The sequence below is a fragment of the Magnolia sinica genome, chromosome 2 (genome assembly GCF_029962835.1).
Source record: "Magnolia sinica isolate HGM2019 chromosome 2, MsV1, whole genome shotgun sequence".
Taxonomy (NCBI): Eukaryota; Viridiplantae; Streptophyta; class Magnoliopsida; order Magnoliales; family Magnoliaceae; genus Magnolia; species Magnolia sinica.
In genome coordinates, this window is record NC_080574.1 from 12,654,632 (window position 1) to 12,674,785 (window position 20,154).

The following is a 20,154-nucleotide window of genomic DNA, read 5'->3' on the forward strand; positions in this document are numbered from 1 at the left end:
AAGTGCCCTATTATTTCTCAAGAAAAATCAGATCACTTCTGCAGTGAACATACCTGCACTTAATCTAAACATTTTGAAACATGAGATAGGATCTTAACCACTCTACGCATTGGATTTGGGCCACTGGCCATTTTATTTTTAATTGTCCATTTGTAACCACCAAAATCAGATTGTTTGGATTTTAAATTTTTAAAATTTTTTTTTTTTTTGAAAAAAAAAAAGATTGGGAACTTTTGGATGTAAGTGGTAGAAGCAGACGAACTCTCTAATTCCATTTCGTCTTTTTCTCCAGCGAGTCGAGACAAATGGTTCCCAGAGTCAAAAGGCAGAGAGACAGTTGCTCACGAGCCTTTATTATTCATGCCATGGGCGTCTTTCTGTATGACTGTATCCCTCTCTCCAAAATTCAAATCGCTTTCACTCAAAGAAAGGTACGACTATGATATGGAGGTAAAAGCCTAAAAGGTAATCAGATGTGGTTTGCTAGCTCCACAGGATCCTTCCCACCGTCAATATGACCACATGCACCAGTCAGTGGTCCTCCCTTGTACAAAAAGAATGGACAGTTATAAATAGAATGGCCATGGTCCACATTCACCGTTAAACGACTGGCCCACTTGATGAATGTATCAGACGTGATTTTTGTGCTATGGTGAGACTACTCTCTGGAATGTTATGGAGAAAAGAAAATGTACATTGCAGCAATGACCGAGAATGATGATTTTGAGGGCTGCTATGTGGATAGACCATCGTAATAGGATGATCTTAACTGTTTTGATTAGTGCAATTTTCATCCACTGAATGTGTACTAGCGGCTGATATTTTCTTCACTGTTATAGGTTGGCCAAGCTTGTTTGGTTAAGGTGTTTGGGCTCGCACAAAAACATATTTACATAAGTGCATGTGCATGGCCACCAGACTATCAACCGTTGGGACATCTATCAAATGGAGAGGCTAGATATCCAATCGACAGACTCCTTTGTGGACTATTGTTCATGGTTCTATTGACCATTCAAAAATTATTTAACACATCAGGTCGAGTAGAGTTTTTCGGGCTTCCAACAATGACTCTGGGCCACCACCAGTCCCAACCAGTCTCCATAAAAACACCAAAAATTAAAGGCACTGCCCCACCCACAAATGGGTGTCGGCACTGACTCTTCTTCAAAGAATTTGTATCCATCATTTTCAATTTCATAAAATGTGACAAAACAAGAGTGTCCATTCAATATGATTGCTAAGATTCGAAGCTAAGGAGAAAAATATCACAAGATTTTTATTACATGAACCATGGCCTATCCAAAGTCAACAAATGAGGACCGTCCAAAAGTTTATTGGGACAGCAAACAACACCACAAAGACTTTAGATTCAAAGATCCCCAAACCTACTAAATATAAATAAATAAATAAACAAAAGATTAAAAGACCCCAAAACACCTCACACCTGACCACTTGCAGAGCGAAAGCAAGCAATCGGCCTTCAAATACAAGGATGAAAATTCAATATTAACAACAAGAAGTCAACAACCACAGCATTCAGCCAAGCCCACACCCTTTTAATAATTGAAGATGCACGCCGTGGACAAGAAACAGCATTTTTACATGCACAAACCAACAAACCATGAGAATTGCTTGATGCTGAGAGAAAAGGGAGAGACATCACTATAGTAGCTCATCAAGTACCCTTTGCTACCACAACAGGGCACTGGACATGATTGATGCAGTAGTTGCTTACACTTCCCAAAAGCATCCTGTAATCATAAGATGAAACCAATCATCTTGAGCGAAATCAAAACAGAAAGAGACGGTAAGGTTAGGATTTAAACCAAGTAACTAATTTAGCTTGTATCAGTAAAAGGAGATCATATTCCACAAATATTTAAAAACAGATCCATTTTCAATAAAGTTCTCATGTGACTAGACAAGAGGCCTGCAGTAAACATGCCAGCATAACTGGCCATGTGATTGAATCAAAGTTCCCTCAAGACAGTGACAGACTACGGGTATGTTTGGACATGTGGAATCCAAGGAAAAAGAAAGGATATAAAAAACCAGTAATTATCCAAAGATGATTTTCATGAGAATTATTGAAACATGGATTCCAATTTTGAGTTCTTGTTCAGGGAGCAACTGGAAATTTCATACTCTGCTCACAATACTCACCTAGTTTCTTATGCCAAGAATCCGAAATGAAAAAGTGTAATAATTGCTTGGTGGAATCCACCACTTTCTTTGCCACCCAAGCAACACAAATCATCGTGTCAAAGGAGAACCCTTTTCCGCTGTTTGGCATGGAATCCATGGTTTCCAAACATAGCCTAAAGTTCACAAGTGGGGGAGAAGTGGAAAAGCCGTATGTTGAAGCTGCAGTTATAAGCTTCTCATTGTATGTTGAAGCCGCAGTTATAAGCTTCTCATTGAGAACGAAAAAAAAAAAAAACAAACATTATCTAGTCAGCAACAAGGTTTTCAGAAAACAATAATAACTCAATGGGTAGTGTATTTCTAACATGAATGAAAGACAATTCGGTGAACTCAGCCTGCAGTATAATAGGATGCTTCATACAGAAATCAAGTATTGCAGAAGATTCTAAAGTGGGTGCTATGAAGCCCAGGTGGTGCGAAAGCAGCTAATGAAGTGGTGTTAGAGAATTATATTGATATGCAAATGTCATCCAGTAAAAAGGAACGAGCAATGACATCAACTATTCACAAGCATTTTCAAGTATGCCCCCAAAATGAATATCTGCTTCAAATAGACATCTGCAGTAATGGATAGCAGTGAAATAAGATGTATTGCCGGAAATAATTTCAAATAGAAGTACATCTCCCAACTTCTGATGACACTCTTAATCATAAACTAATCATTCCATCTACCAATGAGGAATCAAAAGCAGCACATTGATTGTATTGAGAATACTGCAAAGATTGCCCTAATTCTGACTAATTTCTTAGGAACTTGCCAAGAGCATGTTGAAGACATTTGACTAACTTTTAAGTTCACTAAACTATTCAAAATTCACTCAAGCCAGTGTTCTCCAATAAGCTGATCTACTCTATGTCCCTATTCCAATGTCCAACTAGTGTGATTCTGAGGCAGTTCCAATGGATTTTCTATGGTAAGAAGCAGAAGAAAAGCACAAATTCCATCTGTTAAGAGTGGTAAGTGGTATGCAAACCGAATGAGGAGTGGGGATGGGTAAAATCTCGAAAAGATATGAACACGGGCATTACTAGGGAAGTAGCTATGGAGATTAGAGGTTTTGGATGGAAGTCCATGGAAGCAAGCAACTAAAAGGAAATATGGGTTCCACATAGGGGCATGGTATGTGAGAGCTTCTTCTTAATATAGAGTGCCCGGCTTATGGGAAGCAGTATGTAGGGTGGAAAAGTCATACTCCCAACCAATTATTCACATTTGAGATGGTTCGTGTGTGAGGTTCCAGAAGCACGAATTGTGTGGGGGGGTTGGTCTCCCAACTCAGTTAATGAAAGAACTTTTTCCTTTCCAGGTCTATGACGACACAACTACTCTTATTTTCACATGAGCACTTTAAAACATATTACATCTGAAAAGTAGAGCTAGATTGGTGGAAAACATGCTTACAAGTAAAACTTCCCTGTAACCAACCAAGACACAAATTGAACTAAAAATAAACCAAAATTTGATCAATAAAACTAACTAATTTAGACTTATAAACTAAAGCTATTCTATTACGGAACTTCTAGAACTCCAAGCATAAGCTAACATGGAAACCTTTCCAAAACCATGATACTAACTTAAGTTGGCTCTTGCTGGACCCCACATGATGGCATCACTAAAAAAACCCTAGTTTCGTCATAACCCTTTACCCTATTGGTAATTTGATCATAACTTCATCAATACTCGTATGAACCACATATTCTTGTGCCAGTTGGAAAGATTACTTGCTAGGCTATTCACTAATGCAAATTTTTGTGACATTTGGATGTCATTTGCACCCAAAAGTGGCCCACAAAACAAGTGACAAAAATGCTCTTAGATCAATTCTTCCCACGTGGAGAGAGCTTGTCTTTGAGCTGGCATCCTGTACTGGGGCTTCCTTTTCCATCAAACCAAGTACATTGATGCCTGCTCTTGTTTCTTTTTTCTTCATTTTCTTCAGACTTGCTGTGTATTAGTTCTTCCCAATTGGAAAATAACATGTCCCGAATTTCAATCTGAAAAACTCTCTGAATTTTCCTAGATGGACTCTCTGATTAATCTTTTATGACTCTTATAAGGAGTATGAAGCAATAAAAAACATCATAGATCTCATTTTTGAAAAGTTCTCAACCTTTCCAAAAGTAGATAAACATACCCTGATGGGGAAATCCGCTTGTATGTTTTTGATTCATCAGCCTTTTCCAGCTCTACCATAGGATTAAGACAGTCTCAAATTTTATTCCATGCAATTCTTTGAGTATAAAATCAGAAACTTATCAATAACCATTTCAAGTGCTGCATTGTTGTACAAAACCCAAAAAGTTAAATCCATGTTTTCAACTAAAATGGAATCATTATCCTCTGAATATTCATCACAAATTAGCCGCGACTCAAATGCAAGATTTGTTGTTGCAGAGAAAAATAGTACCACAAATCCAGACTTACATCCCAATCCAAGGATTCTGCAATTCTTTGTCGAAGAATTCAGAAGATATTTTGTAGCCATCACAAATCCAAGAAAATTCTACCATTCAATTCACTTACCAATCCAAGGAAAGAACTTGCTCCGATACCATATTGACGTGAGAAATACCAAGATTTGACTTAGATTTTGTTGTTCATTGGGTCATGTCAACCTGAAACACTATGGGTCAACCATGTGGGCCAAGAAAGTGATTTACTATATATATATATATATATATATATATATATATATATATATATATATGGACATATTATAATAAGAATAGAAAGTATCATATAAGATATTTTTTTTTAAAAACCTTCTTCGCAAGCTCAATGGACTTGTCACCAGTGTTCGAAATATCGGTATCGCGTTACGTATCGTATTCTTGAGACACGGATACATATCGGTTATCGCATGGGATATATCGGTTGTATATTGTAATGTATCGTTGTTGTTGGAAACATGGGGAAACATTGGGAAATTGGTTGAACTTCTCAATGAAAGTTCAATGATGATTGTTAAAAAAGACATCAATACATACTTATAAATCAAAACATTACAAAAAAAAAAAAGTAAACATAATAGGTTTTCTTTGTATAGAGTTCTAATCCATGTGATGTCTAAATGAATTGATGCAAGTACATTCAATGTTTATTCATATAATTTAAAAATGTAAGAAGTCTTGTGGAAACACAAGCAATACATTCAAAAGCAAAAGAAGAATCACTAGATTAAGTTACATACATGTTTGGACACAGATTGCAAAAGATTTGTGAGAAATTGGAAATTTTTTATTTTTCCCAATTTTCTTTAACTCGGCCAACTGCTCCAAATCTCAAAATTGAAGCTCCTGATCCATGATTTTTAATGAAAAAATAAAAAATCATGGATTTGTAATAATTTGACACTAATTTAACATGATTTACATAAAATACAATGATCAAAATTCGAAAATACTCACCAGATCAAACATGTGAGATATATTGCACTACTTGTGCATTGGTGGGATACAAGATATATCGTGGGATATATCGGCCGATATCGTCAATATTTAAAACACTGCTTGTCACAACCAATCTGGGTCGAACAAGTCCCATGTCAACTCGAGAATCCAAGATGAGTAAATACCGACACCTGGATGGGCCTGGCCAAGGGGATAAATGGAAGGGAAGGTAACTAAATGGATGAATGTGGGTGAGGGTTTCCATTGTGGTAGTCTTAAGAGAAAATCTGCAAGAATAGTCTTTTCCTTTGATCTTTGTGACATGACAATTCCATTGAGAAAACCGATCAGCCCATCGAAGAAGCTCAGGTTGAGGCAGCATTTTTTGCTTGAAATGCAACATCTGAGGGAATGAGGACACGTCCATTTCCACAGTGAAGTGATGTCCTGTGAGATGGAGCTGAAACTTGGAGATGCCATTTTTAACTGCCAAGATTTCTTTGTATGTCGAGTGATAGTGTTGTTCAAATGGCTTGAATTGGCCGCTCTTGTAGCCACATACATATCAAGTTCCATTAATTTCTTCAAGTAGCATTGCTCCCCATTGTGTATCACTAGCATCAGTTTGCAAGACACAAGATCCATGTGTACTTGGAATTTTTAATGGAGGGAACTGAGGGACAATCTTTTTGAGGACTTAGACTGCAGCAGTGTGTTGATCTATCCAAGGAGTAGGCTTGTTCTTAATGAGTTGTGCCAACAGACTTCTGAATTTTGAAATATGCAGCACAAAATCTGAGATATAATTGACAATGCCAAGAAGCTGTTGAATTTGCTTAATGCTGGTGAGCTTGTCAGGAAACTTGAGAAGATCGGTGGCAATATGTGGTTGGGGAACATACTTGCCATCTTGTATTTACATGCCGAGGAAATCAATGTCCTTCTTAGCGAGCTACATTTTCTTTTCAGAAAGCATGATTCCATAATCAACACAGATGTCATGAAATTTCTGTAGAAGCTCACAGTGCGTCTGCAATTTTGGAGAGTAGAGAAGAACATCATCAATGTAGATCAGAGAATGATGAAGGATGCGTTGAAAGATTTGCACCATAGCCTTTTGGAAAAGGGACGGAGCAGTTTCCAAACCAAACGGCATTACTGTCCATTGATTGTGTGCATTTGGGACGGTAAATGCTGTTTTGAACCGTTCGTCAGGAGCAACACCGAAGTGCCAAAATCCAGCTTTCAAGTCAAATTTTGAAAAAATATGAGCATCAGAGATGTGCTGGGAAAGTGGAGCGGCAAGGAAGAGGAAACTTGTCATCTTTGAGAATTTTGTTGAGAGGCAGATAATTAATGACAAGTCTGGGTTTATTCTACCCTGCTCTGAATGTTTATTCACAAAGAATGCTTCGCACGCCCATGGAGACATTGTGGGCTCAATAAGTCCCTCTGAAAGAAAGGCTAACAATTCTTCTTGAGCAAGGCGAAGATGTTCAGGGTTCATTGCTTGGTGACTAGCTTTGGTAGGAGTGGTTGCAAGAGCTTCTTTGAAAGGAAGTTGGATGAAAAATTCAGGATGGGTCTGCAATGGCCACAGGTGGCGTTGTGAAAATTCATAATGTGAAGCTGCACAGCAATTGTGGAAAAGCTTTTGCTGGATGGTTTCAAATGGTTGGACCAGATGAATATTGGGAATTGGAGACCAAGGAAATGGGACTGGAGTCGAAGTCCCTCTGTAGTCCAATGGAGATTCTGGATTTTGTGAAGGATATCAAATCCTATAATCAAATCTTTACCAGAAAGAGGGGAACCAAGGAGCCTATGGGTAACATGGAGAGAGGTAAAAATGAGTAACTCAACAGGAATGCTGATCTTGTCAACATGGAAAATGTTTCCATCTGCAGCTCGAAACATTTGAGAATGAGGTTGCTAGAAAGAGGGAGAAAGAATGGTTGGCTTTAGGATTGTCGCAGAGGCACCAGTATCAACAAGAGCTATGACAGGAATAGGGAAAGAAGTGAAGGCAGGAAGAAGATGGACTTGGATTAGGGGAGAAGGTTGAAGTGGTAGTACTTCTGGCTTCTGAAGTACTTCAAATAGCCCGTTAATTCCAAGAGTTTCATCTTGCTCATCAGAGGATGTTCCAGAATCAGGGTCCTCAGAACTATATTCAATACCAAGGAGGGCTTCTGGATCATACTCATCACAGAGCGAAAATATTGATCCCAAATCATCAAAGTCCGCAACAACAAGAGCGGTGGCTTGCTGGATCATTTGTGCATTTTTGGGACGCCTCCTTCTAGGACATTGTTTTGCAAGGTGTCCTTTTCTAATGCAGAGACAACAGCATTCTGATGCCTTTTGACAGACAGGCTTTTGGTGCAAGAACTTCCATTTCTTTCTTTTATGGTAGCGTTTTTCTCAAACCAAAGGATGCCGAATCTTCTGGAAACATGACTTCTTCTTGGAAGAGGGACAGTCACAATGTTGTTTGTCCTTGCATTTGATAGACAAATGTGGGTGATCACATGCACTGCCCAATGTTTTGCCTAACCTTTCCACATTCTTCATAAACTTATGCTGATTGCAGAGTTTTTCTGGAAAGTTGGTGAATATATCCAAGAGAGCACGGCAAGCTGAAGGCCTTTGACAGAAATTAACTTTTGTGTTCGGGTGACTCCCAGGTTGGTTACCCTAGTCTCTGAAGTTCCAAACTATGTTTGTGGGTTATATACACAAGAAACTGAAAATTCAAATAAGCAGATGCAGACCCCAATCAAAATAATCTAAAGAGTGGCATACCCATATTTGAGACTAGGACTTGATCTAATTGATAAGGAAGAGGTGATGTCGCAGCACTGACTAAAAACCCAATAATGGAGTCTCACCAGAACTGTTGTTCTGTATGGCTTCTCACCGTATGAGAGGAATCTCTTCTCAATCAAATTCCAGTTGTCGGATCAAGAAGATAAAAGAACTTCTATTCATTCATTCATAAAATATCATGTTGAAATTAGCAGCTCCCCTAGAGTACTTGCATCCCAGACAACTATAAAACCCAATTTTTAAAGTCTAAAACAATGCTAATTCAACCTACAATCATAAGAGGACTTGAATAAAACCTATTGCATCCCAAAAATAAAGTTGGCTGTAAAACTTGCTTAACAGCTAAAACTTTCCTAAAACCAACCATTCCCAATTAGGAATGAACTAAAACACTATTTGGTTAATGATCCTAACTAATTACGTACTCTTAAACAGGATAACTTGCTAACCAGGCTGACTTCAGAACTGACTTAAAAAGTAATCTTGAAACTTTCTTGAACTCCAAGCCGTAACTCAACATGGAAAACTTTCCCAAACCACATAACTAAAGTTGGCTCTTGAGGGGTCCACATGATGACATCATAGAAGATCCCTTTTTTTCATAACCCCATACCCTACTGGGAATTTGGTGATAACTTCTACAATACTTGTCAACAAAATGCTCTTCAATTACCCTATACTCAGTGCTTTCTTGTGAATAAAATGATGAGTGAATGCATTAGCATAACGTTGTTTGTAGCAAAATTTGTCCGGACCAAATGAGCAGTGCGAATTAAGCCACGTGAAATAGAAGATATTTGAGAAGCATGCGCAAAGATTTGAAGGACAAGTCATCTTTTCAGGGTTTTTTTTTCAATATTTAGGTTTTCTCCGGATAAGAGTAAGCAATTGTTCCAACCTCGTCAACCCTAGGGCATGTTCTAAGCGTCCAACAAAGATAAGATCATGGTCGATGAATGTAACTGTTTTTTCCTAGCTGGTTACATGTTGAAGCGCCACGTGAACGAGCAGTTGTTCCCCCATCTCTCCCGAAAAGTTGTAAATAGCAAAAGCAAATCCAGAGCAAGATCTCTCTGAATCCAAAACCCAACTACAAATCCAGCACAATGTTGTTTGTCTAGGTTTAGTTCTCCCCTACTCAACAGCGGCAGACCCTTAGTGTAAATTTAGTTTTAATCCGTCCCTACGCATACGTCGGACCAACTCTTAGCTGTAACCAGTAGCTGTAATTCCCTTCCATCTATGCCTGCATGCCGGATATGAAGGAAGACCGTAGCTTAGGAATCCGTCCGCCTACGCTCGGGCCAACCTTACTTGTAATCTCCAACATTGCCCTTGCCTCGCTCATCAACACGCCGCTCCCAGAAGCACCCTGCTGCTCTCAACCAGGCTGATGATCCCGCCATAGTGGTAAGTCACACACCTTTCTATGCATCTATATCTCTCCAATCTTTTCCATTTCGACCATACAACTGTTGCACCTTCGAAAGTCCTTGAATTTTTAAGGCAAAAAAGAGCTCGTTAGAGGAAGAACCCCAACCTCCGCCAATCACTTGAGTAACAAGCGCGCGACAGTTGGCTCAATAGGCAAACAGACAGGCAAATGACTGAACTTCAATCCATCTCGATGTCAGGGGTCGGTGGTCATGGTTTGAATGAGACCCAATCGGTTCTAGCACGCCCGCAACTCACACACGTGTTCCACATGGCCGAATTCGAGACCAACGCCATTTTGGCACGCCCGATGGGACAGGCATGTAGTTGTTAATTGAAATTTTTAACAACATGAGTAGGCGATCTACTCGAGTTAGTCGGAATATCGAAGAACACGATCTTAACAGACCCCCGAAGCATTTCCAATGTAGGTCGAACAAGAAATCCCTAACCCTCCACTTCCAGCCATTCCAAAGGTAGGATCATCATCCCAAAACAACTCCATAGATTCTAATAGAGTTTTGGGAAGTGTTAATGTTTTGCTTACGAGAACTAACTGAACAAGGAAGGGTGCAATACGAATACTCTAGGGCTCATACTGAAGCTATAAACAGGCTAGTAATTTTCCCTATGACAAGTTTCCCGATTACCATCAGCATAATCAAGAAATACCTAGATTTGGTAATGTTCCCCTGAAGCCGCCATTTATCCCTTCATGTAATATACGGCCAAACCCAGATTTGGTAGGTCAAAATATGCCACCTCAGGTAGGCATCAGGAGGAATTGAAAAAACGGCCACTTCAACAACCCGAATGAAAATTATATAAACCATGGCATACCCACTGCAGGGTCGTTCATGCCGAACAATGAAGCACTTAGGGGGCAGGTTCCAGTGGAGCAACCTGCCCAAGGTATACAGTTGCCTCCAATGATCAACTCCGGACTCCCTCTAGCAAGCCGGGAATAATTGATCAATTTGATAAACAAGGTGACCAACTAACGCCATGGTCTTTGCACTAACCGACCTATTTATCGTAAGTTGTACCCAAACTAGGTTGATCGGCTTGCTGAGGTACCGAGAGGTACAAAAATTCCAAAGTTTTCATTATTCTCCAGAGATACAAGTCAATCCACAGTAGAGAATATTGGTCGTTTCACTATGCAATGTGGTGAATTTTCGGCTAATGAATATGTGAAATTGAAATGCTTCACAAATTCATTTGCTGACACAACATTTACATGGTACATTAATTTGTCAGCGAATTCAGTTCAGTCTTGACAAGATATGGAAGAAATGTACTATGCTCAATTCTATCAGATTGAACCTGAATTTTCTTTGGCCGATTTATCTTACCTTTGGCAGCTACCCGGCGAACTGGCCGATAAGTACATAACGCGATTCAAAAAGGTGAAGAACAAGTGTCGAGTATTTCTTCCAGAAGCTCGGTTTGTCAAACTAGCTGTTGAAGGACTGACAATGAGCTTTAGAAAAAGTTTGAATGAATGGACTTTAAAGATTTAGTCGATTTATCAGAAAGAACAACCAGATACGAATAGCTTCTACGAGAAGAGAACCAAAAGAAAAATTCATCATCGGGAACTTATTATCGTGATCCAAACTATAAGATACCATTGGCCGAAATAAACCTTAACAAACCATTCATTTGTACGGCTCTAACGAAAGCCAATGATGAGTCATCTCATCAAGGCCCCAATCCAGTCAAAGGAATCGCAGAACAAAATAGGCGATATTCCTTTGATATTACTAAATTCGATGAAATATTTGATCTTTTATTAGCCACCAAAATCATAAAACTTTCGTCAAAGCAAAGAATTCATTTGGCAAAAGAATTGAAGAAAATAGAGTATTGTAAATGGTAAGGCTCACGAACTCATTCAACTAGAAATTGTATTGCTTTCAGGAACATGATCTAGGACAACATAGATTCTGGAATGCTCAAGTTTTCAAAAGGGGAGAATGAGGCTATGTTTAGTCGATACCGACCCATTTCCTCCGACCATGTTCACCACAAATCTGAAAAACATAAATGCCCTAAGATGGAAAATAGATCTTGCATCGGCAAAGGAGCAACATGGTCATCAACCAAATTATGCTAATAAGACAGCTAAGCCCGAAAAAAAAAACTAGGGGGCAAGGTTTTTCTGGTAATCAATCAGCAGTCAAGGAAAAGTAGACTGTGCGAAAGATGTCACGAGGATATTCAACAATAGCATTTGGCAAAAGAATTTTGTGCGTCGAAGAGACAAGGTAACACATACGGTCATAACACTGTTCGAAAATATAAAACTAGTTACATTGAGAAGACCATCCCAAATGTGAAGCAGTGGAACAATTCTAAAAGGTATGATGGAAAACGACCAAGAATGGTCAAACTAGCCATGTCTAAGGTCAACCGATGGGTCAAGGCTGTCCATCCCAAATTTTTGCAATACCCGCAAGAAATGACAAGGACTCAAAAACACTGTTAGCAATAACAAAGGGCAGCAGAAAAGTTCGTGGAAAAGCGAAATCAGACCCATAATAGATTAGAGAGACCGGCTATGTTTTTTGAAAGGCAAGAAGATATCATTAAAAACAGAAGGGAAAAACAAAAAAAGAGCAAACGCAGACAAAAGAGGGGCTGCTGAGGAGGCAGACCGCCATTACACCCCTAAAAATGAAAAATCCTGGCTTAAAAGATCCTTGACATTAGAGAACCACTCAATCATAAGACGCTTGGCCCTTGAAGCTACAGTCCCGGTCGGCGAGGAGTAATTCCTGAAACATCTGTTATTCCTTTCTCCCCAAACTGACCAACTGACATCAAGAATTTACATCCTCTAAATGACTGTCTTCACCTTTCCTAGATGAACACCGTGCCACGCTTGAAGGAATTGAGTAACTTCACCTGGGAAACACCAAGAAAGATTAAAGTTGTTCATGATGTCAGCCCAAATGGCTTGGGCGAAGCGACAGTGCAGCAGCAGATGATCGATAGTCTCTTTGGATTGCATGCAGCATAAGCAAATATTGGGGATGATCATCCCTCTCTTCCTCAGATTGTCTACCGTTAATATTTTCTTTTTCCCTACTAGTCATCCAAAGGCAACGATTTTGGGAGGAGCAACATAATTCCACAGGAAAGAAAGATTTGGCTTAGGATCGGCCTGTTGAAAGTGAATATGGTTGTAAAGGGATCGAACCGAGAAGAGACCGGCTATGTATGATCGACAAGCTGTTGGTCGGAATTAGACTTGGACTAATAACTTGAACAAGAAACAAAAAGCCGAAGTAGTCACTCCAAGTCCAAGCATGCAAACTGACCAAGATGAGCGAAAACCCACTGTCAAAACCAAGCAAAAAAGCTCCTTGGAAGAAGATGTAAATGACCACAATTCCTTAGAAAATGATTTATTAATTAAAGAAATATTGGCAAATGCAAAAATTAATTAATTATTTATTTATTTATTTATTTATTTTAATTTTAAAATAAAATAATAAAAAAATGGAAGAAGAGGTCGATTTCCAGCAAACGACAAATTCAAAGAATGGCAAAGAATCCAGCAAACAGATGCCGACAACCATCACATTTAGATCACTCCCACCATTGAAAGTGAATTGCAACATGGTGTTCATGCTTCCTCTTAATTTCTTGGCTAAACTAGGTCAACCGAGTAGCATCGAAGGCGTTGTTGAAGAAACAAGAGCATTGCTGGTCAAGGACGAAACGACCACCCAGTGACCGACGAGCCGCGAGGGTACGGCTACTACCACTATTGAACAAAGTGTGCATGTAGAAAATGTAGTCTTCAATCAACCTTCTTATGCAATGTCACAGCATCTCAAACTCTGATCATATCAACACATATGAATGGGTGTCCCGTTCCCCATATCTCGATAGACAATGGAGCAGCAGTTAACATTTTTCCGGTAAACATGTTGAAGAAGTTGGTAAAGACTTATTCTGATTTAATCGCTATAGAGGTAACTGTAACTGATTCCACTGGTGGCGTGACAGATGCTGAAGGAATTTTGCCAATTGAACTGGCGATCAAGAGTAAAAGAGCATTAATGGCCTTCTTCTTGGTGCCGTAAATGTCGAACTATAACACTTTCCTTGGACAAGATTGGATTCATGTAAATTTTTGCATTCTATCGTCCCTTCGTTAGTTCCTAAATTTTTGGAACAAAGGGAAAGTCGAAATAATTCCAGTTGATAGTAAGCCTTTTTCGTGTGGAATCTAATACAGGAAAGGGTTACCTCTATGACGATGATGTCGGGCTTGTGATTTTCACAGGTCGAGATCGGCTTGGTCAACCAACTGGAGCTTCGATGTCCAAAAATATGATGATTAAGGTGAAATATATAGGTCTAGCTGCCAAGAAAGGAATAGCTGTGCCGAAACATTAGTTGTGTATCGGCTAGGGCTATCTTACATCATCGAAGAATTGCCATGATTACGAGTTATGACCCCAAAGAAACAGCAAGAAGTAGCTAAACTCACGGCTTGGTATGCTAAAATAAGGCAAGCTTTTGACAATCATGAAGTAGGAAGAGTCCGTTTCATCAATATAACCGAGTGTCTGTTAAAATATGACGAAATTGCCAAAGACGCCATATCTTTTGAAGACTTAAAAGCTACCTAGGGAAAACTTGACAATATGTGGGCAGATGTCCAAGATCCTTTGGTCGAAGTTAATATGGGAGATGATTGTTACCCCCAACCGACATACATTAGTGGTTGCTTATTGCCGGAAGAGCGCAAGGTAGTGATCGAACTCCTATAGAAATACAAAGATTGTTTTACATATGATTATCATGAAATGTCAGGTCTAAGCCGGAAGTTAGTCAAGCATCGATTGCTGATTAAAGAAGGATTCAGACAAGTCAAGCAGCCCCGCGCAGAATGACTATGGAGGTCATAGTTAAAGTCAAAGAAGAAGTGGAAAGACTCTTGAAAGCAAGTTCTATCCAGACGATCAGGTACGCCAAGTGGATTTTTAATATAGTCCCAGTAGTAAAAAAGAAAGGAAAATTCGGGTATGTACTGATTTCAGGGATCTAAATCATACAACCTCAAAGGATGAGTACCCTATGCCCTTTGTCGGTCAGCTGATTGATCGGGCTGTGGGCCACAATAATATCATTCGTGGATGGTTATTCCGGCTATAATCAAATCGATATTGCAGAAAAGGATGTTGCAAAAATAGCTTTTAGATGTCCATGAGCTATCAGCACTTTCTACTGGAAAATGATGATGTTTGAACTTAAGAATGTCGAGGTGACTTATCAAAGAACCATGAATGCTATTTTCCATGATATGATCGGCCATATTCTATAAGTATATATTGATGATATAGTGGTCAAATTGTATGATTTGGTTGACCATCTTGCCCATTTACATCAAGCATTTGAGCGCATGCTCTTGCACAAATTAAAAATGAGCCCTTTGAAGTGTGCATTCGATGTCTCGGCAGGAAATTTCCTTGGGTTCTTAGTGCGTCAAAGAGGTATCAAAATAGACCGAAATAAGGCTCGAACTATTATAGAGGCACAACCTCAAAAAAATAAGAAGGTTTTGCATAGTTTTTTAGTCAAGTTAATTATCTCCAATTTATTTCAAACTCGGTAGGAAAGACTAACGTCTTCTCTCCTTTGATTAAGTTAAAACTAGGAGAAATGTTAATATGGGAGGAATATTATCAGCAGGCTTCCAACAAAATAAAAGAGTATTTAACAAAGCCACTAGTTTTGATCCTACCTTGCAAAGAAAGATCTCTTTAGCTTTACATCTCAGCAGCCGAAGAATCAATTGGAGTTTTGCTGGCACATGAGAATGACGATCGAAAGGAACAAGTTGTCTATTACCTAAGTAGGCGATTAAATGATGCCGAAACTCAATATTCTCCAGTGGAGAAGTTGTGTTTATCTTTGTATTTCGCAGCTATAAAGTTACGACATTACTTCATGTTTAACACAATTCATGTAATCACCTCTATTGACGTCATTAAGTATATGCTCACACGGCCTATTCTAAGAGGCCAAATTGAGAAATGGATTCTGGCTTTATCTAAGTTTAGTTTTAGTTATGTTCCCGAAAAAGCTGTCAAAGGGCAAGTTATTGCCAATTTCTTAACTGATCATCCAATTAAAAATATGATAATGCCATAAGAGGTAGTTGAGATATTTCGTATAGATATATCATCGTGTGGACTCTTTTGATGGTTCAAAAACATATCAATCGGCAGGAACGGGGATTGTTATTATCGCTCCTACCGGTGAAAGACAAGAATTTGCTTTCCAATTAGAATTTGACTACACTAATAATCAGGACGAATACGGAGCTCTTATTATCGGCCTAGATATATTGAGAGATCTAAATGTTCGAAAAGTTTCCATTTACGGAGATTCCCAACTAATCATTAATCAAGTCAACATGGGATATAAATGTGAAAGTGAAAGATTGATTCCATATTTGGTGGCGGCTAGAAAATTATTATACTGTTTCGATGAAGCCACAATAGAAATTCCATCCAAAGGAAGACAATGTCGATGCCAATGAGATGGCGCAACTAGCTTCAAGTCTTAGACTTCTGGAAGGGATTGTGGAAAGAACTATGAAAATTCAAGTATGATCGCTACTATCCATAAATGAATGGAAGCCTTGCTTAAGGATTTGCAAAGTAAAGGTCGACCCAGACGATTGGTGATTACCCATGATTAGGTACTCACAGAATCTAGATATGAAGGTTGATCATAAAATTAAAAGAACAGCACATAATTACGTTTTAATCAATGATGAGTTGTTTCGAAAAGGATATGGCAGAATTCTCTTAAAATGCATAAACATTTGAGAGTTGTGGGCAAAGCTCACGAAGACATTTGCAGGGCTTATCAGGCCGGCAGAAAAATGAGAATGTTGGTTCGGCAATGCGAGTATTATTGATCGAATATGACAGACTTTTGTATCAGATATGCGCATGGTTGTCGACCTTGCCAGCAACATGGTCCTGTGCAACATGTGCCCGCCACAAAATTAAATCCAATCATAAAGTCGTGGCCTTTTCAGGGCTGGGCCATGGATTTGATCGGTATGATAAAACCTCCATCCTCAAAGGAACAAATTCATCATTGTTGCAACAGATTATTTCACAAAGTGGGTAGAGGCTAAGCCTATAAAAGAAGGCAGGCACACTGATGTGATTGAATTTATTCAAGAACACATTATTCATAGGTTTGGCATCCCGGAGTTGGCATGTCAGATCTGAAGGAAGACTGTAGCTTAGGAATCCGTCAGCCTACTTTCACACGCAGGGCCAACCTTAGTTGTCATCTCCAACATTGCCCTTGCCTCGCTCATTAGCACGCTGCTCCTGGAAGCACCCTACTGCTCTCAGCTAGGCTGTTGATCCTGCTGTAGTGGTAAGTCACGGGACCTTCTCCGCATCCATCTCTCTCCAATATTTTCCATTTTGACCATACAACTGTTGCACTTTTGAAAGTCCTTGAATTTTCAAGGCAAAAAGTAACTCATTGGAAGAAAAGCCCCGAACTCCACTAGTCGCTTGAGTAACGAGCGCGACAGTTGGCTGAATAGATGAATGGTAAGGCAGACGACCGGACTTTGCTCCATCTCAACGCCAAGGGTCGGTGGTCACAGTTTGAATCAGACCCAATCCGTTCTAGCACGCCCGCAATCCTCACACGTGTTCTGCATGGCTGAATTCAAGACCAACACCAATTCATCCATTTTCAAAGCATTCTGAGTAAATAAAGGGATCACTAGAAATTTGGACAATACCACTGGCATCATACAAATGACCTAAAAACAACAATTCAGCTTGAAAATAAGAACAAAGCATTAACTAAAAATTACCTTTTAATGGCACCGGAATCGCGACACCCCATTACAAGGAGATCCGCGTTCAAGTTGGCAATAACGTCACAAATCATATCCTTTGGATCGCCAATGACTACTTGTGTTTTGACATTCGCCTGCAATTCATTATTCATCTGCCGTAAGTGAGATGGCTGAAGAAGTAAAGAAGAAGCCAATCAACGGTCCAGATCAACACTCACGATGTTCTTCTCCGCACATATCTGCAGCGCGTGGGCTATAATCGCCTCGGTGATTCTTTTCTGGTGGGCCTCGATCGCCGCCGTGAAAGCCGGCACCTCGACATCAGCTGATGTTTTGAGAGAGAGAGAGAGAGAGAGAGAGAGAGAGATTGTGAGAATTTGATGAGAAATCGGGGAGAATCTGAGGAGAAAAGATGATGAGGCCGGAGATTCTTACCGGGACCGCCAAAGGGAATAGCACCGGGATTGAGGCCTGCGGCGATGGACGGTGGAGATTGAACATGGAGGATTACGAAGGAGCCGGGTTCGGCGTCATCTGATTGAGATCTTAGCCGTAGATTCTGCAGGGCCCATTTAAGGGCGCTCATGCTCTCCTCGCCTCCATCAACGGCTACCACGACGCATCTGAGCTTTCCCGCCATCAGAGATAGAGAGAGGGGTCGTAGAGTTTTGACTCGTTCAAGATATATGCAGACACTTGAAGAAGTGGAAAGGGTGAGTACTGAGGAGACAGCGACGGGATTTAGGCGTGTGAGTCTGCAGGCGAGTTTCCTGCAACCCGTTTTAGGAGTCCCTCCAAAAGCTCTGTGGGCTCCATCGTGATGTCAGTACGAAATCCACTCCGTTCATCAGTTTCTCCTGTTCATTTTAAGGTGCGACCCCAAAAATGAGACGGATAGAATACTCAAGTGAAACAAACCACATGAAAAAGTAGGGATAGAAACATCCACCGTTGAAACCTTCCTGGCCCACCGTGATGTTTATATATTATCCAAACCGTTCATGAAGTGAATTCCCGGAGGAAAAATACAAATGCTGGACGGATCCAAAAACTACTATAGGCCCCCAAAGATTCCAACTCCACTGATTCATATACCGTTTCCAACTTGAATTTTGGATCTGCTTAGATTTTTCAGCTCCCATTGTAAGCATGATCTGGTCAAACCGACGGACAGAAGATGTCATGCTGACATAGATGTGGCTGGACGCGGATTAGATACTGACAGTTTGAGTAGCGAGGCTGTTACTGAAGTGACGTCACCAAGTTCTGTGGGTCCCACCATGATGTATGTTTTGTATTCACACCGTCCATCCATTTAAGAGACCATTTTAAAACATGAGACAAAAATGAGTCAGATTCAAAGCTGGAGTCTACGCCGTCCATCCATTTTTCCAGCAAAGCACAAGCTGACTACACCACAGGTAATGGTCCAAATTGAACACCATCAGTGAAAACTTTTGAGGCCACCTATGTTTTAGATCAAGATAGTATATGTATTCTCCCTTCATACGGGTATGCAAAACAAAAACTTTATAAATTAGTTGAATGGCAACTAAATATTAAGGCGAGTGTAAAATGATTTTAATTGGGGGAGTCATTATCCACATTGTTTCTTATGGTATAGTTCATATAAGCTAATGGATTTCCTCTTTTTTTTTTTTTATCTTATATACTAAAATTAATTGGTAAAATGAATGAATGTCACGGATAAAATACATACATGGGTAAGCCTTATATAGCTTATACCATGTACCCATCTTGAAGTATCCTGGAGGCAAACGCTCTCACCTCTCACATTGCCCAATGAAAACGTGACAAATGAATTTATTTTTTGCACTTTGAAAAGGACAAAGCCACCCTTTCTCAAGGGAAAATCCTTGTTTTTAATTTAGCTTGCATTTGATAAGCCCACATGACAATTTATCAATGGCCCACGAAAGGGATTGCAGTGGCAATTTGTGCGAAAATGAAACTCGATGATATATGTCTTTTTGTGGGCCTCATTGCTTACCTTTTTATCTTAGAAATGTCATGTGGTACACAATATAAAAATAAAAAAATAAAAAATAAATAAAAAACAAACAGAAAATAAAAGAAATTGTGTTATCCATCCCTTTCCCATTTACATCATGCCTTGGTTAAAAAGTAAAACAACATGATTTCAGAAGCAGGTCATCTACTCATTATTTTCAACCAAATGGAAAAATCAGATCTCACACGTTATAAATATTGGCATGCATGCATGCTTGTGGCTGGATATGGCTCCACATGCGTGTGGAATAAGCATCTTGGTGAGTGACAAGATAACTAGGCGCTGCATCACACGCTGGATGAACAAATCTATAATTTCTTAGCACCAAAATGCCTTCAGAGATTTTTTAAATCAAAGAATTTTCGTAGCATATTATTAGAAAATCTTGTAAAAAATATTT

The 20,154-nt window shown here is 39.5% G+C and overlaps 1 protein-coding gene across 5 annotated transcripts; it reads right to left on the bottom strand.

The window, feature by feature from the left end:
* Positions 1-1,204: 1,204 nt before the first annotated feature.
* On the bottom strand, positions 1,205-18,480 carry LOC131235229 (universal stress protein PHOS34). Of its 5 annotated transcripts, none has more exons than XR_009166016.1 (5): positions 18,158-18,480; positions 17,941-18,047; positions 17,738-17,856; positions 16,736-17,580; positions 1,205-1,751 (listed from the first exon to the last, which is right to left on the bottom strand). XR_009166016.1 is itself a non-coding variant. In XM_058232381.1 (5 exons), exons 1-4 carry the CDS (start codon positions 18,360-18,362, stop codon positions 4,377-4,379), a joined length of 447 nt encoding a protein of 148 aa, XP_058088364.1. In that variant the 5' UTR covers positions 18,363-18,480; the 3' UTR covers positions 1,205-1,751; positions 4,341-4,376. The 5 variants fall into 5 exon arrangements, 3 of the variants coding, with proteins under 3 accessions (XP_058088364.1, XP_058088374.1, XP_058088356.1); XR_009166019.1 differs by having other exon boundaries at positions 16,736-17,623; XM_058232381.1 differs by lacking the exon at positions 16,736-17,580 and adding an exon at positions 4,341-4,392.
* Between the last annotated feature and the right edge of the window lie 1,674 nt (positions 18,481-20,154).